Raw genomic sequence first — 25,919 nt, 5'->3', positions numbered from 1 at the left:
CCGCTCTTCATCATGCATCAGCAGATGCATGACAAATACATCCAAGGAGGTGATACTTCCCTTCTCTGCAGCATTGGTCAGACCACAGTTGGAGTACTGCACCCAGTTTTGGGTGCTGTACTTCAAGAAGGATGTTGATAGACTTGAGAGGGTCCAGAGGAGGGCCACTCGTATGGTTAGGGGCTTACAGGACAAGCCCTATGAAGAGAGACTGAGGGACCTGGACCTCTTCAGCCTCTGCAAGAGAAGCCTGAGAGGTGATCTTGTGACTGCCTACAAATTCGTTAGGGGGACACAGCAAGGGATTGGAGATGCTCTGTTCACCAGGGCGCCTCTTGGGGTAACAAGGAACAATGGTCACAAACTGACAGAGAGCAGATTTAGGCTAGATATCAGGAAAAACTTTTTCACGGTAAGGGTGGCCAGAGTTTGAAATGGGCTTCCAAGGGAGGTGGTGCTCTCCCCTACCTTGGGGGTCTTTAAGAGAAGGCTGGATAGGCATTTGGCTGGGGTCATCTGACCCCAGCGAACTTTCCTGACTAAGCAGGGGGTCGGATTCAATGATCTGTTGAGGTCTCTTCCGACCCTAGCATCTATGAATCTATGACTCTTACTTGTGGCTTAAACTAGGTTTGACTGCATATTTCCAGATATGAAGGACTTGTGCACTAATGCTCTGTGTCAGGACTTGCACTAAACATCTGTTCCACTTAAGGGATTGTTATGGTGGAAGGAAGGAGGGTGGGCAGGTGGTGGAGAATGAATTTTTATGTTGGAGAGCAGGTGAAGGAAATTTTAACCAGTATTCCTCCACTTGATTTCTGAATAATTTTGTCATAGCAGGCAGAGAAACAAACTAGCAGTACTCATGCTATTTGTTGCCATTTTCCCACTGGCTTGGGACAGCAGGCCATGTGGAGCAGAAATATAGCAGTGCTACTGGGTGGGACCTCAGAGAATCACTATGAATCCATAAAGTGGGCCATTGGATGTGTGTTTGGGATGGGAACATTAAATACTTGCAGGAACTGGCCTTCTGATTCCATTAGAATATACTCTGTATTCATATAAATACTCTATTTATTTTTTTACAGTTTAGAATCAAGGGAAGGGAGCTGTATTCCAAGGATTGATACTAACAGCATATTGACCATGCAGAGCTCCACAGAAAGACCCTTGCCTGAGGTCAAGTGGAGTAATTTCATGTCATTTTCCCTCCCTGAAGAAGTGCTGCCCCTTCCATAGCAAGGGGATTATCTGTCCTCCTCCAATGCTGGCTGCCACCCCCCCAGTCAATGACCCCGTGAATAGATGCTGATTTTTTCTCCTGACCCAGTGGAATCTATACTTCTAAATGCATTCCCAACCAGCTGGTCAGTTCTGTATTGATTTTAATTAAAGAACTGTGATCAGAGATGGGGGAGCAGTTATCAGGTGGGGCCTCATGATGCTGGAACAAAATGCTTCAATGCATTTTCTTGTTGAGGTGACTTTCACCCTTTCTGTTTTCCTCCTCTTGCTGTATGATGCAGGTGTGTCATACAGCAAGATGCCCATGGAGGTGACTCAAAAACCTTCGTGGGGGGGGGTTGCGTTGTTTTTTTTGCAGTGGCAATGTTGCATGCTGTCTGCCTCCGATTCTAAAGCATTCTTACAACCCCAATCTGCTCCATCAGCACATTCCTCCTAGTCTCTAGGGCAGAGTTTCTCAAACTGTGGTCCGTGGACCACCATTAGTCCATGAGCTCCATTCCGGTGGTCCGGAGAAAGGTTGCGGAACAAATTGAGACTATCTGTACTTGGTCCTGCACTTAATTTATTTATTTTTGCTGACAGAGATTAAGTGGTCCACTGAGACTCTCAGCAATTTTCAAATGGTCTGCAAAAAAAAGGTTTGAGAACCACTGCTCTAGTGAGTTCCTCCCTGATCCATAGTACATCACTCATCTGGTTCTCAAAGGTGCTGTGGCATGTATGCATGATGGTCACCTCTTCGCTGACACACAGGGGATTGAACCAGGTACTGTTACCTCTCAGCTCCGTGTTCTTGGGGAACCCTGGCACAGGACACGGCCTGTCTGACTTCCAAAGAACTCTCCCCCTCCCCACCTCTGCCTGAACAAGAACTGATTAGAGGAAGGACTTACAAAAGATAAGGAAGATGCCATGGGAGACGCACCTAAAGCCCTCCAGACAAGGGTGAAAAGAGTGAAGCAAGTCCCTGCTCTCATCTGCATCTGAGATGGAACCAGATGACAACTCATTTAAATGGGAGATGGGAAAGGAATGCGCCTTCATTAGCATTCAGGATGGAAAACAGAGATTCCAAGGCAAGGACCACACTGAATTCTGGGATCAGAGAAGCAGGGGAGCACTGCATGATGTGGGATCCTTGCTCCAAGTGCTAATCAACCCACATCTATACACACCCAGCTTAGCATTTATCAGACCAATTCTAGTAATGACGTCTCTATTGGTATCCAAAACACTGAATCTGCCTCTCTGTATTGTGAGCTCCCTCAGACTAATGCCATCCATAGCGAGGAGTGATCAGTTCCTATTATCCAGCATATGAGCCATTGTTTACCCCTAAACAAACCTAGTGCTCTCCCTTGAGCCATTGTTAGTTCTCTACAAAAAACACTACCCAAGCTCAAGTTTCTGTCCTGGTGCTTGGAGCCAAAGCTGCACCAGTTCCACTCCTTTTCTGCCTGGAATCTCTCCATTAATCGTGCTCAGAACTCTGCCTGTCTGCCAGATCCAACAACACCTGGAAACCTCGACTGGCTCAAGCTTTGTTGAGTGGTGAGACCCCAACTCTCTCTCTCTGACTCCAGGAACCTGACTTTTATTCTTTTACTCCAGGTACAGCTTTCTAAACCTGACTTTTGCTAATCAAACTCAAGCTAGACTTCCCCAGAAACATAACTGAAAGTATGTAATACTGTAACTGTTTATTTGTCTCTCTCTTGTATGGCTATTATTACTGGTATCATCATAAGTTCATATACCTGGCAATAAATAACTTTTATGGTCAAGCTGGTTGCTATACTTTCTCTCCTCACCTACTCCTTCTTCCCCTTCACCTCCCCATTTGCTCTGCAGCAACGCTTCTTTTACCTAAGCCAAAGATGCCTGTAATGCCCAAAATCACAGTGGGGTCTGCTCATCAAGGGACTTACTACTAGGACCCTTGTGACAAGAGATTGTGATGTGCTGAGTTTTGAGGCATGTGAGGGTATCAGCTGAAAGTGCTGATCGGACCCAGCCTGCTCAGACATACTCTGTTAGCATGTGTGTATGTGCATCTAACTGCATTTATTATTGTCCTAATGAACTGAGTTCAAGGCACATGAGAGTGTCAGCCTATCAATGCTGAATAGTCCGGCCTGACTCAGATGTGCTCTGTTAACCTGTGTGCTTGTGTCTGACTGCATTTTATTGTTGTCCTGATGAACTGAGTTCAAGGCATATGAGGGTGTTAGCCTGTCAATGCTAAATAACCCAGCCTGGCTCAGGCGTATCCTGCTGATCTGTGTGTGTATATGTGTTTGACTGATTTAGTGGCTGGAGGAACCCAGCCCCATTGAAACTGAGTCCTGCAAGATAGCTCCACTGGGGGTGAGGACTTGCAGAAGGGAGAGATACAGCTCCATATAGAAACACAAATAACACAAGCAGCACAGTGACAGAATTACAGAGACCCCCAGAAATGTACTCCATACAAATGAGCATTCCCCAAAGTGACAGGCAAATCTGGTAACAGTACTTCAAGAGCTAAATGCATAAACTGCTACAGCTTGAGCTAAGGATCCAAGGCACTAGCTAGGAGCTGTAATACGGTAACTTGTATTTCCTATGGGTTGGGCATGGAGAGGAACTAAAACACGCACAGCCTCCCCCTACCCCAAAAAGCACCAGTCTATACATGCTGCTGGGTTTTTGGTTGTAGCTGTGTTGGTCTAAGGACATAGGCAGGCAAGGTTCAGCTTCTCTCATTACCTGAAGTCTCAGAACAGCAGAGACTCCCTATGCCTGAACAAAGGTGATTACTCCCAAAAGCTTGCTAAGAACTTTTTTTCCAACTACTCAGTTGGTCTAATAAAAGATATCAGTCTATACATTGAAGAGGATGAAAGAACCTGAAGCAGTAGCTCAAAGAGCTGTGGAGGAACTACTGAACCATGCTATGCTAACCAGATTGAACCACAGAGAATGAGAGAGGCCAGTTCTACAATCACACCACCACTTTGGGAACTGGAAGGGTTTAGCCCTAGAGTTGCAAATGGGACTGTGATCTCAAGCTGCGAACAGCAAGCATCCAACCCTAAAGCTGTACAGGTAGAAAGCAGGCCACATCTGCTCCTTCACTTGAAATAATTCATTACTAAGCAGTGTTGAGATGAAACAGCCCCTGATACGCTTCTGTCTGGAGTTCCCATCCTTTTACTTCTACTATACTGATTCTTCCTGCAAAGGGACATTGCTCTTGGTCTCTCACCTTGACTGTGAGAATGAATCCATTACTGTAGAGAGGGTTTTCACGGTCAAGTGGCCCATTCAAGGTTAAAGCTCCACTGATATAGTCCAATGCAAAGATGCTGTTGGTGTTACCTGATGATGAAAAGAAACAGGGTAAAGCACAAGCAGCTTGAATGGCTAACAACCCAACAAACTATTGATCTGACACAGACAAGCCCAAAGAGGCAAGGCTTTTTTACCTACTCTCCATGCACAAACGGATGAGATGCAAAAAAAGGATTTCAGAATCCAGAACTGTAGCCTACTTTTAGGCTGGTAACATATGACACCAGTGTGTACAAACCTCAATTTTTAAAATTCATTTTAAAATTAAATCGCTGTAAATCATTTTCTTCCTTCACTCACCTGCTCAATACTGGGCCCCAGTTGTGCTTTTTTTTGCAAGCTCTGATAGTATCACAAATGCTTCAGCCAGAGTAGGCAGACAAGGTTCTTTTGGTGAATCTGATATCTTTTATTAGACGAACTTAAATAGTTGGAAAACAATTATTAAGCAAGCTTTCGGGTTCAAAACCCCTTTGTCAGGCTAAGGAATTTTCAGCCTGGAAGAGCACACACCAACTGCTGAAACTTCCTTAGCCTGACGAAGGGGTTTTGAACCCAAAAGCTTGCTTAATAATTGTTTTCCAACTATTTAAGTTCGTCTAATAAAAGATATCAGATTCACCCAAAGAACCTTGTCTGCCTATGTTCTTAGACCAACACGGCTACAACCTACACCCTCAGGCAGAGTAGGAATTTCAAAGAGTTTCTGTTAAAATGTAAATACATTCATTGTCTTTGTTTACACACCTACTCTGTTACTCATTTGGGATCTCAGAGCATGCAGAGAAACTTCTGAGGTTCACTTTGTAACAACCATCAAAGTCTGTCCATGTGGGAGAGCAGCTGCAGCCAGAGACCTGCTCCCACCTTATGGAGATAAATGAGGAAGGGGCAGTGAACAGGACTGGGGGTGGGGTAGTGGAGGCAGCACAACCAAGGGCAAAGGCCCTATTCCTAACACACCAACCATCAGAGCATAGCTGGTGCAGGGTGGGAAGTGAGCTGAACCACACACTAGGTTGGTACAGTTTCTCTCTCTCAAAGTGGGGGCTGAAGTGTCCCTTGCTCCTGGGGCTGCGACATAGTGCCACCCATTGCTTTGAGCTTCTGCTGTGATATCTCCACAGTCTAGCTCTATGTGTTTATAGGACAGGGATAATGGACAGTCCAAACTCAAGGTAAAATCCACTCACAGGATTACAGGGTTTGGTTTAGGGTAGCAAATCACATTTAGGGTGATTTGCTACATTCTCTCCTGTTGTCACCTGTCCCTTAGACTGAACCCTACGATTGCCACCATGTCCCTTGGATGGCAAGCTGCATCTTTTCCACTTCCCCCTTCCCCAGAACAGGGCTGGTCTGTCCTCTTGCTGCCATTTGTGCCCATGGATTTTGCAAGAATCCAAGATCCCATGGTTTGGGATAAATTTTTATGAGAGCATCCAGCTTCTAAATTTAGCAGCCCTGAAGGTTTCACTTGCAAACAATTATATAAAATGCCATCTTCAATGCCTCGTTCCTTTGTGCTCCATCCAGAGAAACACTACCTCCTTTCATGGCAACCCCGCTCCATTTTCTCCCCCTTTGGAAATTGATACTGTGACAGGGTTACAATGATATTGCTGAGTCTTGCACTCCAATTGCCAGCAGATGTTAGTAAGCAATACCTTATGGGACTGGGGATACCCTTACTATTGTCTCACCTGGTATATCTTTATCAACTGAGATAAAGAAAACAGTTGTTAGTTGGAACCTTGGATATCTGATGCTTGCCTTATGTGATACCCAAGGAGGAGGCTGTTGAATTCATGATCAGGGGGGTTACCCGCAAACACAAACTGCATTTACCTATACTGTCAAAGCATGAAGGAATTCCTGGTCCCAAATTACCAAGACACAGGAAGTGAAAAGGGAATATTACATTCTATCCACTGAAAAGAAAGAGGCCTCAAGCTCTCACTACCTACATATATTGAAAATAATATTTGGTATCTTTTAGAAATGCTTTACAAGATAACTTCCCATGACAAAAGTATCTTTTCCTTCACTCCTGACCCTGTATCTCCTCCATCCACCCTGTCTACTCACCTTGATACTACTTTCAGCCTGGCTTTCAATACCCCTTCATGGTACTGATACTCCCTTTCTCTAGGTGGTTAATGACCCATTTCTTTCCTCTAGTTACAGCTCTCTTCTCATTTGACTTGGTCTCTGTAGTTTTCACAGCCCTCTCAATCATTTTGGCTTTCATGAGCAGAAGGCCAGCAATGTCTTCTTCCCCTGCTGGACTCACTCGGTCCTAACTCTCTAATCAAACATTTCTCCTTTATAATAGAGTCTTTACCTCTTTCCTTCAGACCTCCCCTTACAAAATGCCTCATGATTCTGTCCTTGGTTCTTTTTCTCATCTCCATCTGAAATGGCCCATTGACTGCTACCCAGCTCAATGAACTGTTAAGGATCTACTTAGAAATATTAGCTGGTGTTCAGTGGCAAATCATAAAGGATTCCGATTGTTTCCATTGAGGGCATTATCTCTTTGAGGGTGGACACCAACCTGCTACAGTTTCTCTTTCTTGAATCTATTCCCAAGTCCCTCCTTCTCGCATCTACTTTTTTGTTTTGGCTCAATCTGCTCCTAGATATTGTGTGGTTGATTAAATTCTCTTCCAGGGAGGCAAAAAGAAAAAGAATCATGCTTGTCCCATATCTTTGACCCTTATTAATATCTGACCTTTCTGACCCTTCTTAATTCAAGCCAGAAGTACATTATCAAGACTAGAAATCTCATAATTATAGGCAAGAAAGATATGGGGGGAAAAAAGTTCAGGATCAGAAAACAAACAAAAAACAATCCAGTACTCAACACAGAATATTTCCAAATTTGTTTTTCAGGCCTTAAATCAGGGGTGGGCAAAATATGGCCCACGGCCTGAATCCAGCTCACCACCCACCAGCTAATTTTACCCCAGCCAGCCCTTCCGCCCACGGGAGTGGGAGTGAGGCACCCACATGTACAACACCCCCCTTCCATATGCAAGGCCCAACATACCCAATTGTGCCTTGCTCCCACCCTTGTGCATGGAAGGGCCTACCCCAGCCAGGATGCAGCTTCCAGGCAGGGCTGCTTTTGCCACTGCTGCAGCAGCCACGGGACCTGCTCAGCTTCCCTGGTGTCCTTCTTGCTCCGGGCACCAGGTAGAGAAGCGGTAGGGTGGGGGCAGAGGGGAAGGAAGCTGCAGCTGGGAGGGAGCACAGAGCATGGGGCTGGCAGCAGCTTAGAGCCCATGCCCAGGGAAGGTGATACCGTGGAGCTCAGGGGGGCAGGGTGTGGGCGTGAAGGAGGGTGGGGGGGTATAGGGACCCTCCACACATTCCCCGCCCCATGATGCACAGCCCCTGCCAGTGGCAGCAGCATCAGGTGGGGATGCTTGGGGTGCTCATGCCCAGTTCTGGCCAGAGCTGTACATGGTGGTGAGAAGCAGAGCCCAGCTGGCCTGTCTCTATCATGCAGGGCTCCACACGGTATACGTATGTGCCACACTGTGGGAAACCCTGTGTGATGGAGCCAGCTGCCTTCCCCACCCCATGCCATGCAGGTCCCGGGACTCCATGAGGAAGCAGGGGCTGGGGCTCCCCTCCACTTCCAGTAGAGTCCCAGGACCTGCACAGCAGGGAGCGGTGAAAGCAGCCAGCTCCATTGTGCAGGACTTCCTCTGGTGGTGTGCAACTGTGGGAGCTACACGTGACATGGGGAACCCTGCACGATAGAAGCAGGCCAGCCAGGCTGCACTCCTCACCCCCATGTGCAGCGCCAGCCAGAGCCACACACCACCGGCTGCAGCGTCTGTGCCAGGCATGAGCACCCCAAGTACCCTCGCCTGCTGCTGCCGCCTGTGGGGCTGTGCACCATGGGGGGGGGAGTGTGTGGGGGGTCCCAACACCTCCCCACCCTCCTTCATGCCCCACAAACCCACACCCTTCCCCCACAACCCCCCAACATACCCTATTGTCCCCCCCCACACAGCCACACCCTCTCACAAACCGCACCACATACATTGTTATGACATCTTTATATATGTTATGCAAACAAAAATCATGACAAAAATATTTTTTTAACTAAAATTAAAATGTTATAGTAGGTGTTTAACTTTTAGTGTATAGTTTAGTTTTTTTCTGATTCAAAGATAGCAATCCTCACCTCCCAAAAGGAGCATTTCCAGGGGCCAAGGGGAGGGACTTCCAGTGGCAAAGGTCAGGGGTTAGGGGTGAGACTTCCAGTCGCAAGATGGAGACCAGGGGGCAGAGCACCTGTCAAGGGGCAGGGCTACCATTGCATCCCTTGGCAGCTCACCAAAACTCATTAAGTGGCTCTCCAGCTGAAATAATTGTCCGCCCCTGCCTTAAATCATTTCTTCTCTGGGCTATTGAAATTATTTTAATCATTTTCCTAGATCAAGGATTAGGGAACCTTAAACCTCTTTGTATTTGTCTACTCTTACCAGGACCACACAATCTTTATAACTACAACAACAAAAGACCTACTATAGACTAGTAAGTTATCCTGTCCATTTCCATGTCATTGCTTTCCCCATCTTCAGTGGTTTCTTAATAATTTTCAAATAGAACACAAAATGACTCTCATGGCTTACAAATGTCTTCCTGGCTGTAAACCCACCCTTCCTCCCCAGTTTGATAGACACTGACTCCCTCCACTCACTCTGGCTCTCCATTCTGGGCTTTTCTCCTCCCATTGGTAGAGTACGGCAAGTTCACTTTTTTACTTATACTGCCATCCATGAAAATCCTTGCCCTCCTCTCAGATGTACAGTCAATTCCTCTCTTTTAACTTTCAACATTTTTTTCCTTTAGTTTGTGTGTGACTCTGAGGCATTTTGTCATACCATATTTGAAGGACACTGTGTAAAAGTATGCCATATTTGACCACAAAGCTTTTAATTGCTCTAAAATGTCAGACATTTCCTTGGTTTCATATTGTCCTGGTGAATTATATATCAGAGCAGTCTTATACAGTCTCCTAAAATAAAAAAAATATCTTTTAATGCATTTTAATCACAAAATATTTCCCTACCATCAAGGATTTGCAAGCTGGCAACTATGGTCAACTCCACCTTCAGTTCCAGTGGAAAATGGTTTGGGGCAACTGTTCTTAGTTTGAATTCGGCCAGAGCACAAAGGATGCAACAGAGCCCCTTGCACCTGCTTCTAAGAATCTCTGTTTATTTCTCATTCAACCAGAGATTGAGCAAACATAAGGTGATCCTTCGAGGAGAAAAGGAATAAATTAGGGATCCAAGCATGCCCCCTTATCTGTACACAAGAAGCTTTCCTTTAGCTCATTCTCTCAAATATTGTCCAATATGAATATATAATACCCAATGCCTTCTGAGGAACCTTTCGGGTAGCACAGACTTGCTTGGCTCTAAACCTCAACTGTGGAGCAGAAAAGGGTAGCTGTGAATTTGCCATTGAAAGTCTTTTAGAAAACTTTCTCTACAATGACTCTTCAAACACCAGTTCATTACTCCCCTGATCAATGATCCTCAGTAAAATGCCAGACCACAAAACAATGCAAATTCCTTGTGTTGCCTTCTTTGGAAAATCTCTCTCATTAACTTCCCATTTTCAGTTTTTTCACTCTTCTCATGGAAAAAAAATAAATTAATAGCCATCCTTGGTCTTCACCCCCACACTTGCTACCACTCAATCTCCCATTCTTTCCACCCCTTTCTCTCTCTCTCTCTATAAAATCTCTCCTTCACCCCTTGTTCTCTCTCTATCTCTGTCAGTTTTTTGACCCAGTAAGACGTCTCAGTCTGGGTTAAGTGCAGTTTAGTATGTGGCTGACTGTGCATACTACAACACAGGCTGATGGTTTCAATTGGTTTGTCTGCTCCATTGCTCTAACAGCAATTTCACTCGCTCCTTTCTCTCCTCCTTTTCCTCTGCATCTAGAAAGCAAAAGAAACCATTCCCAACCAACAGGCCTGAGTTGCCCCTGTCTGAGTGAGAGGGGTCCAGGGATGTATCTGCACCACACAACACAGAGCTCTTAGGAGCATAGACAGCAGTTTGGCATGTTGCTGCCTGCCCTCAGTTCACTAGTTTCTTAGACAGTCATGTGAAGATGCCTCTTACTCCTTCTGACTTCTGGAGAAAGTACCTATCCAATAAAACCCTAGGAGGATTGCAGGGTTTCTCTGCATATTACATAATGGTATTGCTGGGCGACTCATCCATATAATGACACATTCAGGCACTATTGCAGGTCTGTTCCCAATGTTCTCTGCATTGCTTTATGCCATTGTGTCAAACTAATCATGCCTGACTGAGGCCCCCCTATGGCTCCCTCTCCTGCAGCCAACCTCTTAATACGGCTGTGCCTTGCTGAACTTAAACACTACTGCTGTCATTGCTGCCTGTCCTAAGACACTTTTTTCCTTTGACCCTTCCTTGCAGCCAGTGGTACCCAACCTGCAACATGTCATCTGTACTGCCATGCCCTTCTGACACTGGTGATACTGCTAGAGTTTCTGTTTCTATCCTGCCCACAGCTATTCTGCTCTTATCTAACTAGTGTGCTGATACACTGAATAACTGTTCCTCTGCTGACTTTATTTTTGAAGTACTGTAATTCCTGGGCATGAGAGAGAACACAGTGGATATGAAGACTCCTTTCTAGTGGATTTTAAATGGAGTAGATATACATAGATAATCCTGTGTTTTGGATGATACAGCATGGAGCAGATATTCCATTATATGTTATTGTTATCTCAGAGTTCACTACACCAACTTTTTATGACCCAGACAGAGCATATCATTGCCTGATATTGACTCTTCACTTGATAGTGAATGTTCATACAAATATTTCAAAGCAGACAAAATGTTCAAAGTGGACTTCCCTTTAAGGGAAGCTTTACTATTCAAAGCTACTGCCCACAGCCCTCCACTGAATGTTCACCTTAACATACGTGGTCACTTGAGACCATCATTTCCAGTACAATTTAAAATACCAGGCAGCCAGATCCAGCTTTCTTCTGCTGTATTCCTGCTCTATCTGAGCATTGAGACCATCACAAATAAGATCTGCTATTAACATTTTCACCTAGATGTCCTAATGTCTTCTCCAAAACTGAAACATTTCTAAAAGAAAAAAGCATAATGGCTGGCTAGCTACTTCCCACTTCATCCTAGTTTGGAGAGGGACCCTTACAGTCACTCTCCAACTTCTGCTATGCCAGGTTGGCCAGCATGGCTAGGGACAGACATTCAACAAGCCTGAGCCTGAATTGATTCAACATTTGCAGGTTAGTCTAACCTGGCTAGGCCAAATCAGCTTTGTAACTGGACAGACATCCCAGAAATGCAGGCACATGCTTGCAGTGGTTCAGGCTAGAAGACGGGGGGCGCTAGAGCAGCCCTCCCTTCCTTCCACAGCATAAAGCTGAAGGAGGAATGGTCAGGCTTCACAGGAGCTCTGATTAGCCCAGCAGGGAACTGATAATAGTGTTAATCACCCGATTAAGAAAACAACAGAGGGACATTACCAGCTACTTGCTGATTCTACCTGTTGATTCAGCACAGACCATAGCCAGCATGTGGTCTGCTAGCTAATACATAGACACCTCTCTACAAAGCATAGGGGAGTGGGGAATTTCTGCTTAGCAGGGAGTGGTGAGGCAAAAGGGGAAGCAGCCCACAGTCTCTGGAGCTCTAGCCAGGGAGCAGAGGGGAGGGGCCAGCCCTGCTGTGGAGCAGAGAGCCCTGCCCAGTCCAGAGAGCATGCCAGGATGCTGAGGGAGTCTGGTTTATCTTAAACCAGCAAGGGGGCTGGGACAGACATTGCATAAACCGGTTTGAGCCAAATCAGTTAAGTCTGATACTACATTCAACCAGGTTTATCGCAAACCAGTTTTAGCCATTCTCAAACTGGTTTATATGCAATGAATATCTGTTCTATTACAGGCTTAAACCAGTTTCTGATCACTTAATGTTTATGTGTAACGTCCCTAGCCTGTGTGGCACAAGTGTCACAGGCAGGCTCTGTGTGTGGCACACAGCAGCTTGAGGAGGTAGCAGGCAGCAGTTTGTCAGATAATGCAGGAAGCAGAAAGCAGAGCAGCAGACTGGGTAAAGAGTACAGGGAAGGGAGAAGAAAGAAGAGCAGCAGAACAGACAGGGGACAGGGATCAAAGTGACACTTGAAGATAGTGTCAGACTTAAATTTGTGACAAAAAATTATCCCCCACTGTGCTATGGGCTTGTGCTCTCTCTCTGGTTTGCACTCAGGGATGTACTGGAAGGGCAGGCTTAGTGCCAGTCCTGGACCAGAGAAGGTCTAAATTCACCGGTCTCTCTAAGAGATGCAAAGCCTGCAAATAACTGCTGTTCCCAGATGGTTTCAGGAGAGCTTATAGCTGTAATAAGAGCTATGCTCACACTGCCTGGGAGCAGGGCATCTATCACAGGCAGGAGTTTTTCTCGCTCAGTCAAGCTGAGCAGGCAAATTTAAGGAACTGATGGGCCTATCAGGAAAGAGAGGGATTTTCTTGTGCTCCCCAGGGGAATGGAGATCCTCAGTATTACCGAGACACCGTTTCTTCCCCTCCTGCTGTGAAACGCAAATAGAAATCTGCTGACCTGAAAGAACAGTGGTGGAGCAGGAAAGAACCATTTAGGCAGACTGAGTGGGAATGAGAGGCAGAGCAGACCCAGTGAGAGGAAACTGCTGGGGAAAAAGGTGAGGGAAGAGGTAGAGTGGCAAAGAAGTTGTTGAAACCAGAAAAAACCCCCAAAGACCCCAAGGCTTAGGATTTTTTTTTTTAACATGTAAATGTAGAGAAAGGGGGAAAAGAGATGATTAAAAATAGCTTGGGCCAGGAGGCAGAAACTGAAAAACAATTGTTCAAGAAAATATAGCAAAACTTTGTAAGTATGAAATACTGCAGAAAATTGATCCCTGGCTTAAACATGGGTGGGAAGGGAGGGAAGGTGAATTCAGTCCTGGCAGGGGGAAAATAAAAGGACAGTGTGCAAACTGGAAAAACAGCAAGCCAAAGTGAGTGAAATGGTTCTATTCTTCTCATGGCTGTTATGGCAATCGATTTGAGGTGCCACACAATACTGCACATGGGACCCATCAAATGGTAGGGTGATTTATGCCTCCTATTCAAAGCCCAGCCTTTATGACAACTTTGTAACACCTTCATTTTAACTCACAAGATCCTGTTCTAAGAGAGGAACAGAAACTCCTGTGGTTGGGGTACTAGCCTTGGACTTGGCATTTTCAGGGTCAATGACCTGCTAAGACACAGGTTTCCTACACAAACGCAGTCATTTACTGTCCCTGTGCATCAGATGCATATTTGTAAAATAAGGATCACAGCACTTTCCTACCTCACAGCAGATTCATAAAGATAAACACATAACAAAACTATGTAGTTTAACTACTTATGGTAACGAGGACCATATTAACATCATCTCTCCGAAATACATCCAGTTTATGTACCATTTTGTTTTTCTTAGTCTAAAAGGAATTTTCCAGTAGATTATGGAACATGATCAGATCAATCTGAAAAGGCTACCATGCACCTCTGAAAATGATCATTGATGAACCATATGCAACTCATGAGTTCCTTTAGTCACTTGAGTGCAGGAACAGGGAGATGAAGCAACAGAACCAACCAGCAGTGAGAACAGGAATAGCAAGGTGGTGCCACCATAGCAAATGCTCCATCCTCTGGTAGTCTGACTGTGGAGAACGGATATTGGTTTAGATTGCATTTTGAAGAAACATTGATACAGTGGGGGATTTTATAGATAAAAGACAAAATATTTAATACCTTCCTTGGACTTTTCCAGTTTAAACTCTGTTAGTTAAAAATATTGGATTTAGCCCACCCAGAAAAAGGCTATAAGATGTTGAAGTCTCTTCCTTGCTTTCCACCCATTTTGCTATTTGCAGCCCATTGTGCATAACTTGTAGAGATAAAAAGATTTGGCTGTTCTCCATCTGTAATGAAGGACTGCCTCTCAGCCAGTTTAACCTGCCTGGGTGAATGCTCCAACAGCCCTGCTCTGAAGGGACATTTGTAGCTGAGATGCAGCCTCAAAACGGCCTGGACTTGCTGAGCCACTGAACTTGGAGTGAATGACTTTCGTGAGATGTGAAAGGGGAACCCATCACACACCTTGTACTGGATAATTTATTAATCAAAATGTGCTCCGTCAGGGCTCCTCTACACTGAAATAGATGCTGTTGGATGTGGTTCATAGAGTCGGCAACAGATACAGTTATCATTATATAAATAGTCCATCAGCTGCTTTGACCAGCTCACTGCTCTTCACCTTGAGTTTCTGCCCCCATGCAAGATGCAAACATGTGGTTTAGGGCAGCTTCCTTGCTGTCTTCCCCAATATGTCCATAGCCTAAAAGTGAAAGCTGTCCTTAGACACTGCCCTCCTGAGTTTGAAGGGGATTAGTCTTTTTTTTAAAGGGGATTCTATCTGTTTCTTATTTTAAAATAAAGTTATAAGCTCAGAGGAATAGAAATTAATTTTTCACTTACTACCAATCTAGAAAAGATAGCAGTCTGCCTGAACTAGAACTTGATCACTTTTTGTTCCCAGAAGCTTAGCTTGGTGCTGTGCCCATTTAGATCAAAGTAATGAATGTGTGCTGTCAATAGCACTTCTATAATCCACTAACTTAAACCCCTTGTTGTTAAATAGTTCATTTACCTAGTCAGATCCCCAATTTCTAACGTTGTGGTTAAAACAAAAGCTTCTTTGTAACAGTACAGATACAACTCCTTTGAAATCAAATCCAAATATTTTGGGTAAAAAAGGGTGAATTCTACTACCTGGCAATATACTGACACCATTGCTGAAGTTAAAAGGAGCTATGATTATGCGTCAGACAATAATAAAATTCCATAGAACCTAAAGGTATATAGGGTTTTCGGAGTTAATCATGATTTATTTATGACAGGATTCTGTCTCCTGAACCACAATGCAGTTTCATGAATGCCTTGTAAAAAGTGCTGGACGTCTTGAACTGAAGGTTGATAATCAGCATAGGCTTGTGTCCCAGGAACTCCTTGCCAATCTTGAATATCACAGCTACACATTTTGATTCAACGAAAATTTAGAATAATGACACCCAAAAAGGATAGATAAGTTTGTGGCTAGAACTGGAATACTACAATAATTATAATCTCTCACATTAGAAAAATTATTTGCCTTTACCTGTAGTCACTGTTGCTGTATCTAAAGATGGCTTTGTGAAGGCTGTGAACAATGCTACATAGAAGAATCCATTATACCCTCCAACCATGGCACAAATAAACTTACAATGGAGATGGTACAATGATTCGTGGTTCTGTCTACCATTGACTAAGGTAATAACATCAGTGTTTTGAAACACCATGGTAGTGGACAGCATTTGGTTAGAGGCATTAATCAAGATGAATGTCTTGCATATCCAAATACCTGAAAAAGTTAAGAATCAAAACTGAATAGGTCTTTTTTTCATCTCGCTCCTCCTGGATTCCTGAACCATATGAAATAAAAACCTTGTATTCATTTGCTCATGCCAGCAATCTGAAAGTTCCTGGAGAAATCTCATCATGTTCCCATCATGAACAAGCTCGCAGAATTCAATGTACAAATAAAACATCCCTTTTAAAATTGGCAGCTCACATCTGCTGGTGACCATCACCAGGATGCTTGTGACATTAGTATCAGGGATTGTGAGACAGCCTACCAATGTGATATTTGAGATGAATAATAAACTCAAGCCCTTTATACCAAAGAAGAAGAAAAGTATTATTACTAGCATTTATACCACTTTTTGGTGGCATGACAAAAAGCTCCATTTGGTTCTGTTTTGTCTTTTTCAATACATTTTCCCCACCACACTCAATCTATGAACCAAAGTTCCTAAACATTTATCTCGGTCTTCTGTTTAAACATAAGAGTTTAACTTCCTGTTTAACTTACAGAGGGTTTCATCCAAGCAAACAGGGAGCAGAAGGGAAATATATTCCCAAAGTGATATTGTGCTTTGCATATTTGGATTTCCATGAATTTATAACATGAATGGAGTTTAGGGAATGAATTTTCATAACTCTGCATATACAAGAAATGTCTGCATAAAACAGTTGGTTCTTTGATGGACAGTGTGTCTGTCCCAAATTCTGAGGTTCACAAAATGTATCTTATTCCTTTCCTATGGCAGCAAACAAATGCACACAGGAAATTATAGATGGACCACACGCTCACATGTCCGCTAGCTGCTTCCTGGTGACATCAGAAGTCACAATAATAGGTGGTTGATCAACATAACCTCCAGATGGCATTTCTTCCTTTGCTGCTGCTTCTCTGGATATGTTTTTAATATAAATTAATTCCTAACCCTTGCCGACCCATGGGGGAGAAGAGGGAGGCTTCCAGTTGCATCATCAGTAAAAAGCATAAGACCTCTGGACACATGTACAGACACTGCAACCCCATTATGATTTTTCAGTTTTCAATATCTTGCTGCTTTTGCCCATGTTAGTTTTTTTAAGGAAATATTGGAACTGAAATCTTAAAGAAATAAGAAGTCTGAATCTAACATCCCAACCTCCTGCTGAGTGATTCTGACTTACAAAATGTCAGAAGTAATGATTATTACTACTGTTTGGTATAATATGTAATTATATTTCCCTTTTCCACCTAGTACAGCATCACACACCTTAGACTCCAATTTATTTCGTGACAAAAAGCACTTTAAGGTAGTGCTCTCTCTCACTGACTACTCAAGAAGTGCAGACAGTCTTTCTCCAATTTGGGCTATGGAGCTATGAATGCAAAGTGCTTTCCAGGCTTATACTTATACTCCTCTTTTCTTTCATCCTTCATGCATGTCTTTTTCTCTGTTGTGCAATCTTAGTTACAGCAGTTTGGACTAGTAAATAAAACAGTAATAAAAAGATCTGGGATGCTACATGGCTCCATTCCCAATAAACCCAAAATAATCTGGCCCCATACTAATACCAAACCCCTTTCCAGATGCAGACTCCACCCCTAATTTTCTCTCCAGCAAAGCCTATTGGTCCCTTTCACCCACTCAACCATTTTTCAGTCAGTTCCCAAACTGATACTGACTTATAGTTTTAATTACTGAAAGCTATTTGCTAGGAAAGCACTTTGAAATGAAAGCAGTCATTATATAATTCACATTTATTTTGTTTGTCCTCAGACTGATAGTAGGCTAAACCCACAACATAGCCTGCTGGTTCTCAGCATCAGAGGAAAAGTCAGAGAACCCCCTGAGCCACCTAGCAAACAATGCCATGGCACTAGCCACCACCTTATCTTCACACTTGGTTTCATTCCCTTGCATTGGCAACATGGAAAAACAGCCTTTGATGAGTAACGCAGCATGAAGCACATTTCTACCCATTAGCATGTCCTCCTACAAAAATGTTCTGCTTTGATGACTGCCCTTAAATCACACAGGAAGGCCCTCCCAGCAGGTATAATTTATGAGGATTTTAACATCTTGGCAGTTCACCAAGTTATTTAAATGTGTGAAAAAGCTAGCACAATTTAGGCCAACCAGCATGGGTATGTTAAATTAATAGGTCATGTTTCCAAAGCTTGCCATCTCTTCTAATATCCTGTTTAAAGGTCTCAGTAACATTGAGACAAGTTTCCTCTCTTCTGCTTTACATCCTACTTGGTAGCTGTGTTAGCTGAACAAATACACCAGGAGGGCTAAACAATCTCATCCTGTGGGGACAGAAGCTTTCATTTGACCAAATAAAGTTTCTTAAAGATGCAGGGTATTGTTACACGCTACCCTTAGTTAGGTAATAGGTGGCTGGCTGGCTGCTTGCACTCCTTTGCAACAGGTTGCGTTCTCTAGGAGCAGGACAGGGAGTTGGCTTGGTGCCAGTACTGCCTCTTTGGCAGTAAAGACTGGGGGCAGGGAGGGGGGAGTGGAAAGTTTGTACACACACCACAAGACATGGGGGTAAGGGATGTTGCATTCTGAGATGTTGGAGAACTGAAAATTGGTCATTTTATCTCTGTGGAGTAGTCACAAGTTACCGTAACACAAGATGGGTAAAAGAACTGAAAGATAAACCTCGCCCAAGTGGCATAACTTTAAGATGCCTAGAGGGTGCTTAGTACTAATTTTCACACTTTAATGTGTGGAGTCCCATATTAAGAGCTCTTAGTATTGCCTAAGGGTAATGAGTAACAACACCTTTATACTACAAACAAATATCTCTATTGCTTCTTACTACACATTTCTGTGTGATTGGAGGGACACAGTTTTTGGCTGACATTTCCTTGGGATGCAACAGCTTCAAGAGAACTATTTTACAACTTGAGTGAACTTCACAAACAAATAGGTTCAATGAAACCAAGGTTTTCATAAAGCCTCACAAGCTGCTTGAAACATTCCCCCATGACAACATTCCCCTAAAAAAGTTTTGTCAAGTAACTGGGAAGGACATATGGATTGTCCTTGTGTAATCTCTTTGCTGTCCATCCATCACCGAACCTGAAATTTGTCAATCACACTAAGAGTGACATTTTGACATCATTGGCAGCCACTGTTCTTGCAAAGATTATGAATCCTTTCATCTGGTTTTGCTCTTTAGTGCCTGCCCACAAGACACACGTTAGTCACACACATGTGTGTCTAATCTTGTGTCCCAATACAATATTAAGACAGAAAACCTGGTGGAGTGGGAAATCTGAGGCATTAACTTGAAGACAAGATGAATGTTGGGGAGGCGTGATCAGATGCAGAGGAAAGAGGAACAAGATGTTTGATGTTAATGAGGAATGGCCAGTGTAGGAATTACTTTTTGAACATTGGGACCCAGGTTCAAAAGAGTGGCTACAAGTAAGCTGGAAAAAGGGACACTGTGATCTTTATCCCCACCCCCTTCACCAGGGCCCAGAATGAGATAGCTGGCTATTGCCTGAGACCAGCAGGTAGATTATCAAAGAGCAGCACTACTTGCCACCTTAAGAGGTTTGCTTTCTGTGTTGGAGTAGATGCTCTCCCAATACAGACACAGACCTACTTCCTCTCACAGCTTGCCCACCATCTTTTTTTATTGCTGTCAAACAATTGTAATTGCAGAAGGATGCCAGTGTGGGATGCCAGTGTGGGACCAATTTACAACTTCCAAAAATATTTCACAGAGAAACTCCCTTCTACCACCCTGGAAACTTCTGAAATGACAGATGCAAAAGCATTGAGGTACAGGCATGTCTGGTGTGAACACTAAAAATGTAAATGATGAGAATACCTTCCTTCACCTGTCTAGAATAACTTCCAGAGATTATGGGAATGTTATATAAAGAGTTTGCCTCTTAAAAAGTATGCTAATATTTGTTCGTGCAAGTTGCATATACACAGCTTCAATCAGTGGAATCTAACCCATGGCTAAAAGAGAGGGGCTTGAACATCTGGGGCTTGGTTTTGGCAAAACTTGTTTATATTTTGTCAACCCAGGGGCAAAAGCAAACTAACCTGAAGTTTTTTTATTCAAGGGTCCACATCATCAGCTGTGGCTTGGAGAAAAGGTGGAGGAGACAAGCTGTTCTATGCTGGGCCATTCTCCCAATGCAAGTGAGAGCAGCCAAACACTGCTTTAACTTTCACCATGACTGGTGGCACAGTTTAGGATTGCAGGCATATAGGGATGACTTGTTTAAATATTTTTTCTCCCAGTCACATCCCATGTGTTGATTATAGGAGGATGGGTTTAACAGAAATCCCTGTGGCAGCCCTACACCATCTGAAAGGTGGGGATATGTCTCTTTAGTTAAGTAAGGGGGTTTCAAGGCAGCTTTGTGCTGGTAGAATAGTTCACAGCTGATCTTAGGCTAGGATAGAGTTGGTTTAGCCTGTAGGACTGTGGCACATTTTATGCCTTCCAAGTCACCCCAGCCTCATTGGCAATGTTACTGTTGTTTGTATGCCCATACTCAAGGATAAAATAACTTCTCCTTTTTTAAATAACTTTTGCTCAGGTTCTAGAAACAAGGGATATTAAATAAGCATGCAGAACTCCAACACCTTGTTACAAGTGAAGACACTGAATAAGAGCATGGGGTAAAACAAATCTCACCTAAAACCTGCTATCCAGGACCCAGATTACCAAAAATCAGGGCTGGGTACAGATGACAATGCTAGATCCAGACAATGACTGCTATAATGTAACATTCAAGATTCAAGGATTCTCTTCCATCCCCATGTCATAATAGCCACAGTCGGCATCTGGCCTGGGCTACCAGAACCAGAATGGTGCAGATCTCACAAGAACTTGTGTCTGTCTCTTCTCCATAGGTGAGCATGGGGTTGTGAAATGCAGCTCCACTCTCTCACAGCCCTGATTTCTAGCATGTATAGCCAGAGCTGTGTGAAATCAATATTTTTCAGGGAAACTTCATTATTTTCACAGCAAAAACATCTTTCTCAGCAGACTGTTGTCAAACGCAGAGAACTCTGAGCCAGCTGCTGTAACATGAACCTTCCACCCTGACCAGTCCGTGCCAGACTATCCCCACAAGCTCTGATTTTCAGGTACAGGGTTGCTTTCCTCAATACCCTGAAAGTCAGACTGTGCCCAGCAATTGTGTGGCCTTGGAGGGGCACAAAAAAAAGCTTCCCCTCACTTGCATGGCTGCACAATAGCCTGCCATTATAGCATGGGGTTGTGAAATGTACTACCCCAATGTGCACTGAATCTACTTGATCCTTTTCATTGGCTGCAGCCAACACTGGGGATTTTGACTGAGCCGTGCCAATGTTCTTGCTAGGACTTAAAGCTGGAAGTTCTTGGCTAGAACGTCTTGTCTCTCCACTCAGGGTCTGACCAATTGCCATATTTGGGGTCAGGAATGAATTTTACCCCATAGCCCGATTGGTATGGACTGTGGGGGTTTTTGCCTTCCTCTGTAGAGAGAGGTATGGGCCTTCCACCTGGGATCTCTTCAGCATATATTAACAACCTTTTACAGAAAGAGGATGTTGGCTGCTGCAGTCCCTCTGCTTTACCTATGGCAGGTTAAGGGTGTTATGTTTTGTGTTGTGTCAGGCTTTACAGTAATGTTATTAAGAGGTTAAATTATGGATTTGTATAGGATGGTTTGGCTAGGGATAATCCTGTCTCAGGCAGGAACTTGGGCTTGATGACCTATGGAGGTCTCTTCCAGCCCTACCTCTCTATGATTTCCTTCTCCCAATAGATCAGGATGCTGAAATGGGGACAAGGAAGGGAGGGAGCGGGGAGGCAGTAGTTAAAAGCCATGATCTGGGTTCTCTGATTTATATGCTCATCAACTAATGTCCAGTCAGCTTTAGTTTTTCCCTTACTAAATGCCTTGAACTCTCAATACTAGTCCTGTTGCTTTCCATCACCTGTTGCACCCTGGATGCCTTCAGGAAATCAATCTCTGTTAGTCCAGAGAGCTCCCCTAAATGAAAAGTCTTATCTAGAACAGGTCATGTTATATAACAAGTCACTCACTTTGCCTGGGAAATGAAAGATGATGAGGCAGAGTCCCCGGGACAGAGGCTATCTCCATTAATCTGCCAAAAATGGAGCCGTGGATTACTTTGCTGGATTAATTATCTGTCCTTCAAACAGAGCCCTGACCTCAATGGCTGAACATCACCAACATGCTGAGGCAGTCAGCATGTGTAGAAGGAGGGAGCAATTCTGAATGGCAGGGCAACAGGAGCCTGACGGCTGGTTGCGTTCTGATTTTGGGGTGGGGTTCAGGGAGAATGATAAGCACATCCAAAACCACCATCTTTTCCTTTGGTGCCCCCTATCTGTACCTTTCCCTAAACCTTTTAGGCAAAGATGCCATTTATTTTCTCTTTGTTTTTAGTATCATTTTTCCAGGATCTGTGAGGTCAAGAAAGTTTTGACTCTTGAGTTTGTTAATTGCTTGTTAGGAAACTAACAGGTGCATTAACATGAAGGAGAGCTGAATTCTACTTACAGCATGCATGAGACTCCTGTTGTTACCTTGAGTGTATTTAACAATTACTTCCTCTCCTTGCAATGGCAGGATACTAGCAATGCCTTCAATCCCCCTGTATTACCGATGACAAGTTAGAGTATTTCTTTGACATTTCACTGGTTGTGAATGATAGTATCTCATGAAGACTGTTTGCAAAGCTTTTGAGACTAGTTTAGACCATCTCTCATCTAGGATGGTTTGAACAGGAACGGATCCCCCTTGAGCAGGTAGTTGAAGTAGATGACCTCCTGAGTCCTCTTCAAGCCCTATTTTTTAATTTTCTAATCCCACAAAAGATGACAACCATCAACAAAGCTAACAATGCCCAGCTCTAGCTCTATTTCAGGGTGCCAGGAAAAGAAAAAAAAAATCAGTCTGCCCTATCCTCCTCAACACTAGAATGAGATACTACTCCTACAGACATATCCAGTTGAAGGAAACTGTAACAGGGTTCAACTCCGGGGTGGCCAGGACACCCTTGGAACCTCCTCAGTCCTTTTCAACCTGGCTCTTTTTGGACAGTCTCTCCTTCTCTTTACCTGCCATGCCTTGATGAAATGCTACTTTCAGACAAGTGAGGCTTCCCAAATCAAATCTCCTCACAAGCACTGGTGTCACTGCTCATTGATTAAGGGCTCATTATAGAGCTCCATCTGCCCTTTACACCATGCCCATGCCTTGCAAATAATACTCATTCCTCTCTCTCTCCCTCTCTGCTGTTCCTAACACCCCCTCTCGGGTTATGGGCTCCTTGGCCCTGTTGACACACGCACCTCCCTGGGCTATAGACTCCTAGCCCAGGTCCTTACCCCTCCTGGGCTTGCAGGCTCCTTGGCCCCCTCAGTCTCTGATTGTGACCCCTGGTCTTTGGCCGCTTTCTCTGGATCCTGGCCCGGTTCCTATGCCAGTTGAGATTCATGGCCCCTCCCAACCCTGCCAGTCTCCAGTTGTAGCCTTCCTCAGATTTTGGCCCCTACCTCTGGGCCTTGGCCTAATCCTGGGCCAGGAAACCTTCAGGCTCCCTGGCCCTGCTGACACTCACCCCTCCTGGGCTACAGACCTTCTGGCTCTCTGGTGCCCTTCCTAGGCTCAAACTCTCTCCCTCTGGGTCCCAAGCACTCAATTCTGTGTTCCCAGGCCTCTTTACCCCAAGGTCTGTTGGAACCTCCTCCTCCCCTTAGTCCCTACCTCAAATCTCCAGAGTTGCTTACCCCCCAGCTCAGATGTTACCCAGGAGCCCTACTGCCCAGGAGTTCCTCCTTCTGCAGCTTTAAGGGTTATACTGCCTGACCAGCTCAGGCCCTGGGCTTATATGCTTCAAGCCCAGGCCCCTTCTGGTCAGTTGACTCTCTAACTAACCCCTGCCACACCTGCAGGCTGCTTCTTACACAGCCTCTTCCCCTCTTAAGTGACAGGCACACTAAATGCCATGTCACAGAAAACTACAAATGAATTTCTGCCAGTGCTATCACTGGCATTGAAAGCCCTGGTGTAGACAAGGCTCTGGTGGGTTCTCACATTTCTGTCATCACACCTGTACAATCTGGAGTTGCTTGACAATGACATTTTAACTGAAAAATGGAATTTTGACAACCAATTTCATTAAAGAACATGACACAGAATTACTGTTTACCTCTGTGAAAATATGTAATTGATGCAGGAAAAGCACATGACTTTAAAAAATCAAAACAAACAAACAAGTGTATCACTGGCCAGAGGAAATCAATGAGTTAGTCTTCAGCTAGCTGGCATGCTTGGCTGCAAAAACAGAACTGTTCAGTCATGCCAAGCAAGACAGGAAGACATATGGACCTGAGTACAATTCTGTATGATTTCAGACTTAATCCTTTTGTAATCAAACAGCAGGAAGTTAGACCTTAGGTCTTATTTTTACGTAGCAATGGCTAATCCTTTAGTTTTATTGTTTTTCTGTCACATGAGAACCTTGTGCTTGTGGATAGCTACATAAATAAGATTTCTGCCATGTATCCTGAAGGAACACTCTAAGGCAAATCTAACTGTGGGGCTGGGCTGAAAAGAACAATTTTGATTTATACTTCCTTTTTTTTAAATGTCCCTTCCAGGTCACATTAATATGGTAGATTATTAAAACTGAAAGAACCACAAACATTGAACTTAATTCCCCTTGTTTATTTTTGCTGTGCATGCAACATGAGCAGTGAAACCAGAACAGATTACAGGCAGTGTTTCCCAGTGGAACATGTGCTGGATGGAAAAATCAGGAGAAAGGGCTGTATTCCTGGTTGTGCCACTGGCCTTTTAGGTGACCGTGGGCATATGACATCATGTCTCTATGGCCCAGTTTTCCCAACTGTGAAATTGGGATAACTATGCTGACTTCCTTTGTGAAGCAGGAGAGCTCCAAGTGTTTTCAAGAGCTACAAAAGAGCCAGGTATTATCACTGCTACTGACATGATCATTTTTACATCTGTGTATACTTGATTTCTACTTTAATTCACTTCCCAATTCCCATAGGGTAAATCGCTTTGCAAAACGGACACAAAAATCTACCAGCCTAGGCACAAAATTTGCTTGCTGGCCTTTACCATAATGACTGAAGGTAATGGTAAATTAACTATCATATTCTTCTGAATATAAGACACTTTTAAAAACTAAATATTTTCCCCTGGGTCTTAAATTCAAATAAGATAGCTAAATAAATAAAAAGCTCTTAAATGCACCATAGAGACTGTAACCTTGTAAATGCATCTTTATTTGATTTTTTTCTTAATGGAAGTGTCAGAAAATGTGGGTTTATCTTAAATTCAAAGGCATCTTATATTTGAAGGAATATGATAACTTTTACTTGACTGCCTCCCCTTCCTTTTTCTCTCCCTCCCCCCGCCACCCCACAAAAAAACCCCCAAAACCAAAGACTTACCCACCTTGGGTGCATAGAATTTTGCAAGGCTGCATTAACATAATGGTGTAAGATACCAGAGGGTAATATCCTCCTTTGGGGGTGGGGGAGAAGTTCATTTTTAAGAAACTTAACTTTTTAACATTTTGAATGCTATTTTTAACAAATCAAACTGCCCTGCTAGCACTAGGAACCCACCTCTTCAGCAGAGCAGAGGGGGCCAGTCTACCTTACATGTACAACAATGATTTTGCAACTGGCTGAAGGAACCAACACACTAATGAATTACATGTAACAGTTCAGTTTGCTTCTGTGCACTAGCTATTTTGCAACTAAAAAAAAAGTCAAATCTGTTCATCTGTACATACTCTACTGCCTGAATGA

At 43.8% G+C, this 25,919-nt stretch overlaps 1 protein-coding gene across 1 annotated transcript in view; it reads right to left on the bottom strand.

Moving 5' to 3' along the window:
* Nucleotides 1-25,919, bottom strand: part of CDH23 (cadherin related 23) — a 569,738-nt gene that overhangs the window by 269,086 nt on the left and 274,733 nt on the right. Inside the window, exon 10 of the mRNA XM_025203550.1 lies at nucleotides 4,502-4,614. Within this exon, the coding sequence (XP_025059335.1) occupies nucleotides 4,502-4,614 (113 nt within the window). The remainder of the gene's footprint in view (nucleotides 1-4,501; nucleotides 4,615-25,919) is intronic.

This window comes from Alligator sinensis, unplaced genomic scaffold, assembly GCF_000455745.1.
Source record: "Alligator sinensis unplaced genomic scaffold, ASM45574v1 scaffold546_1, whole genome shotgun sequence".
Classification (NCBI taxonomy): Eukaryota; Metazoa; Chordata; order Crocodylia; family Alligatoridae; genus Alligator; species Alligator sinensis.
Note: the sequence above shows the minus strand (reverse complement) of the source record. Positions and strands in the feature narration are given on the sequence as shown.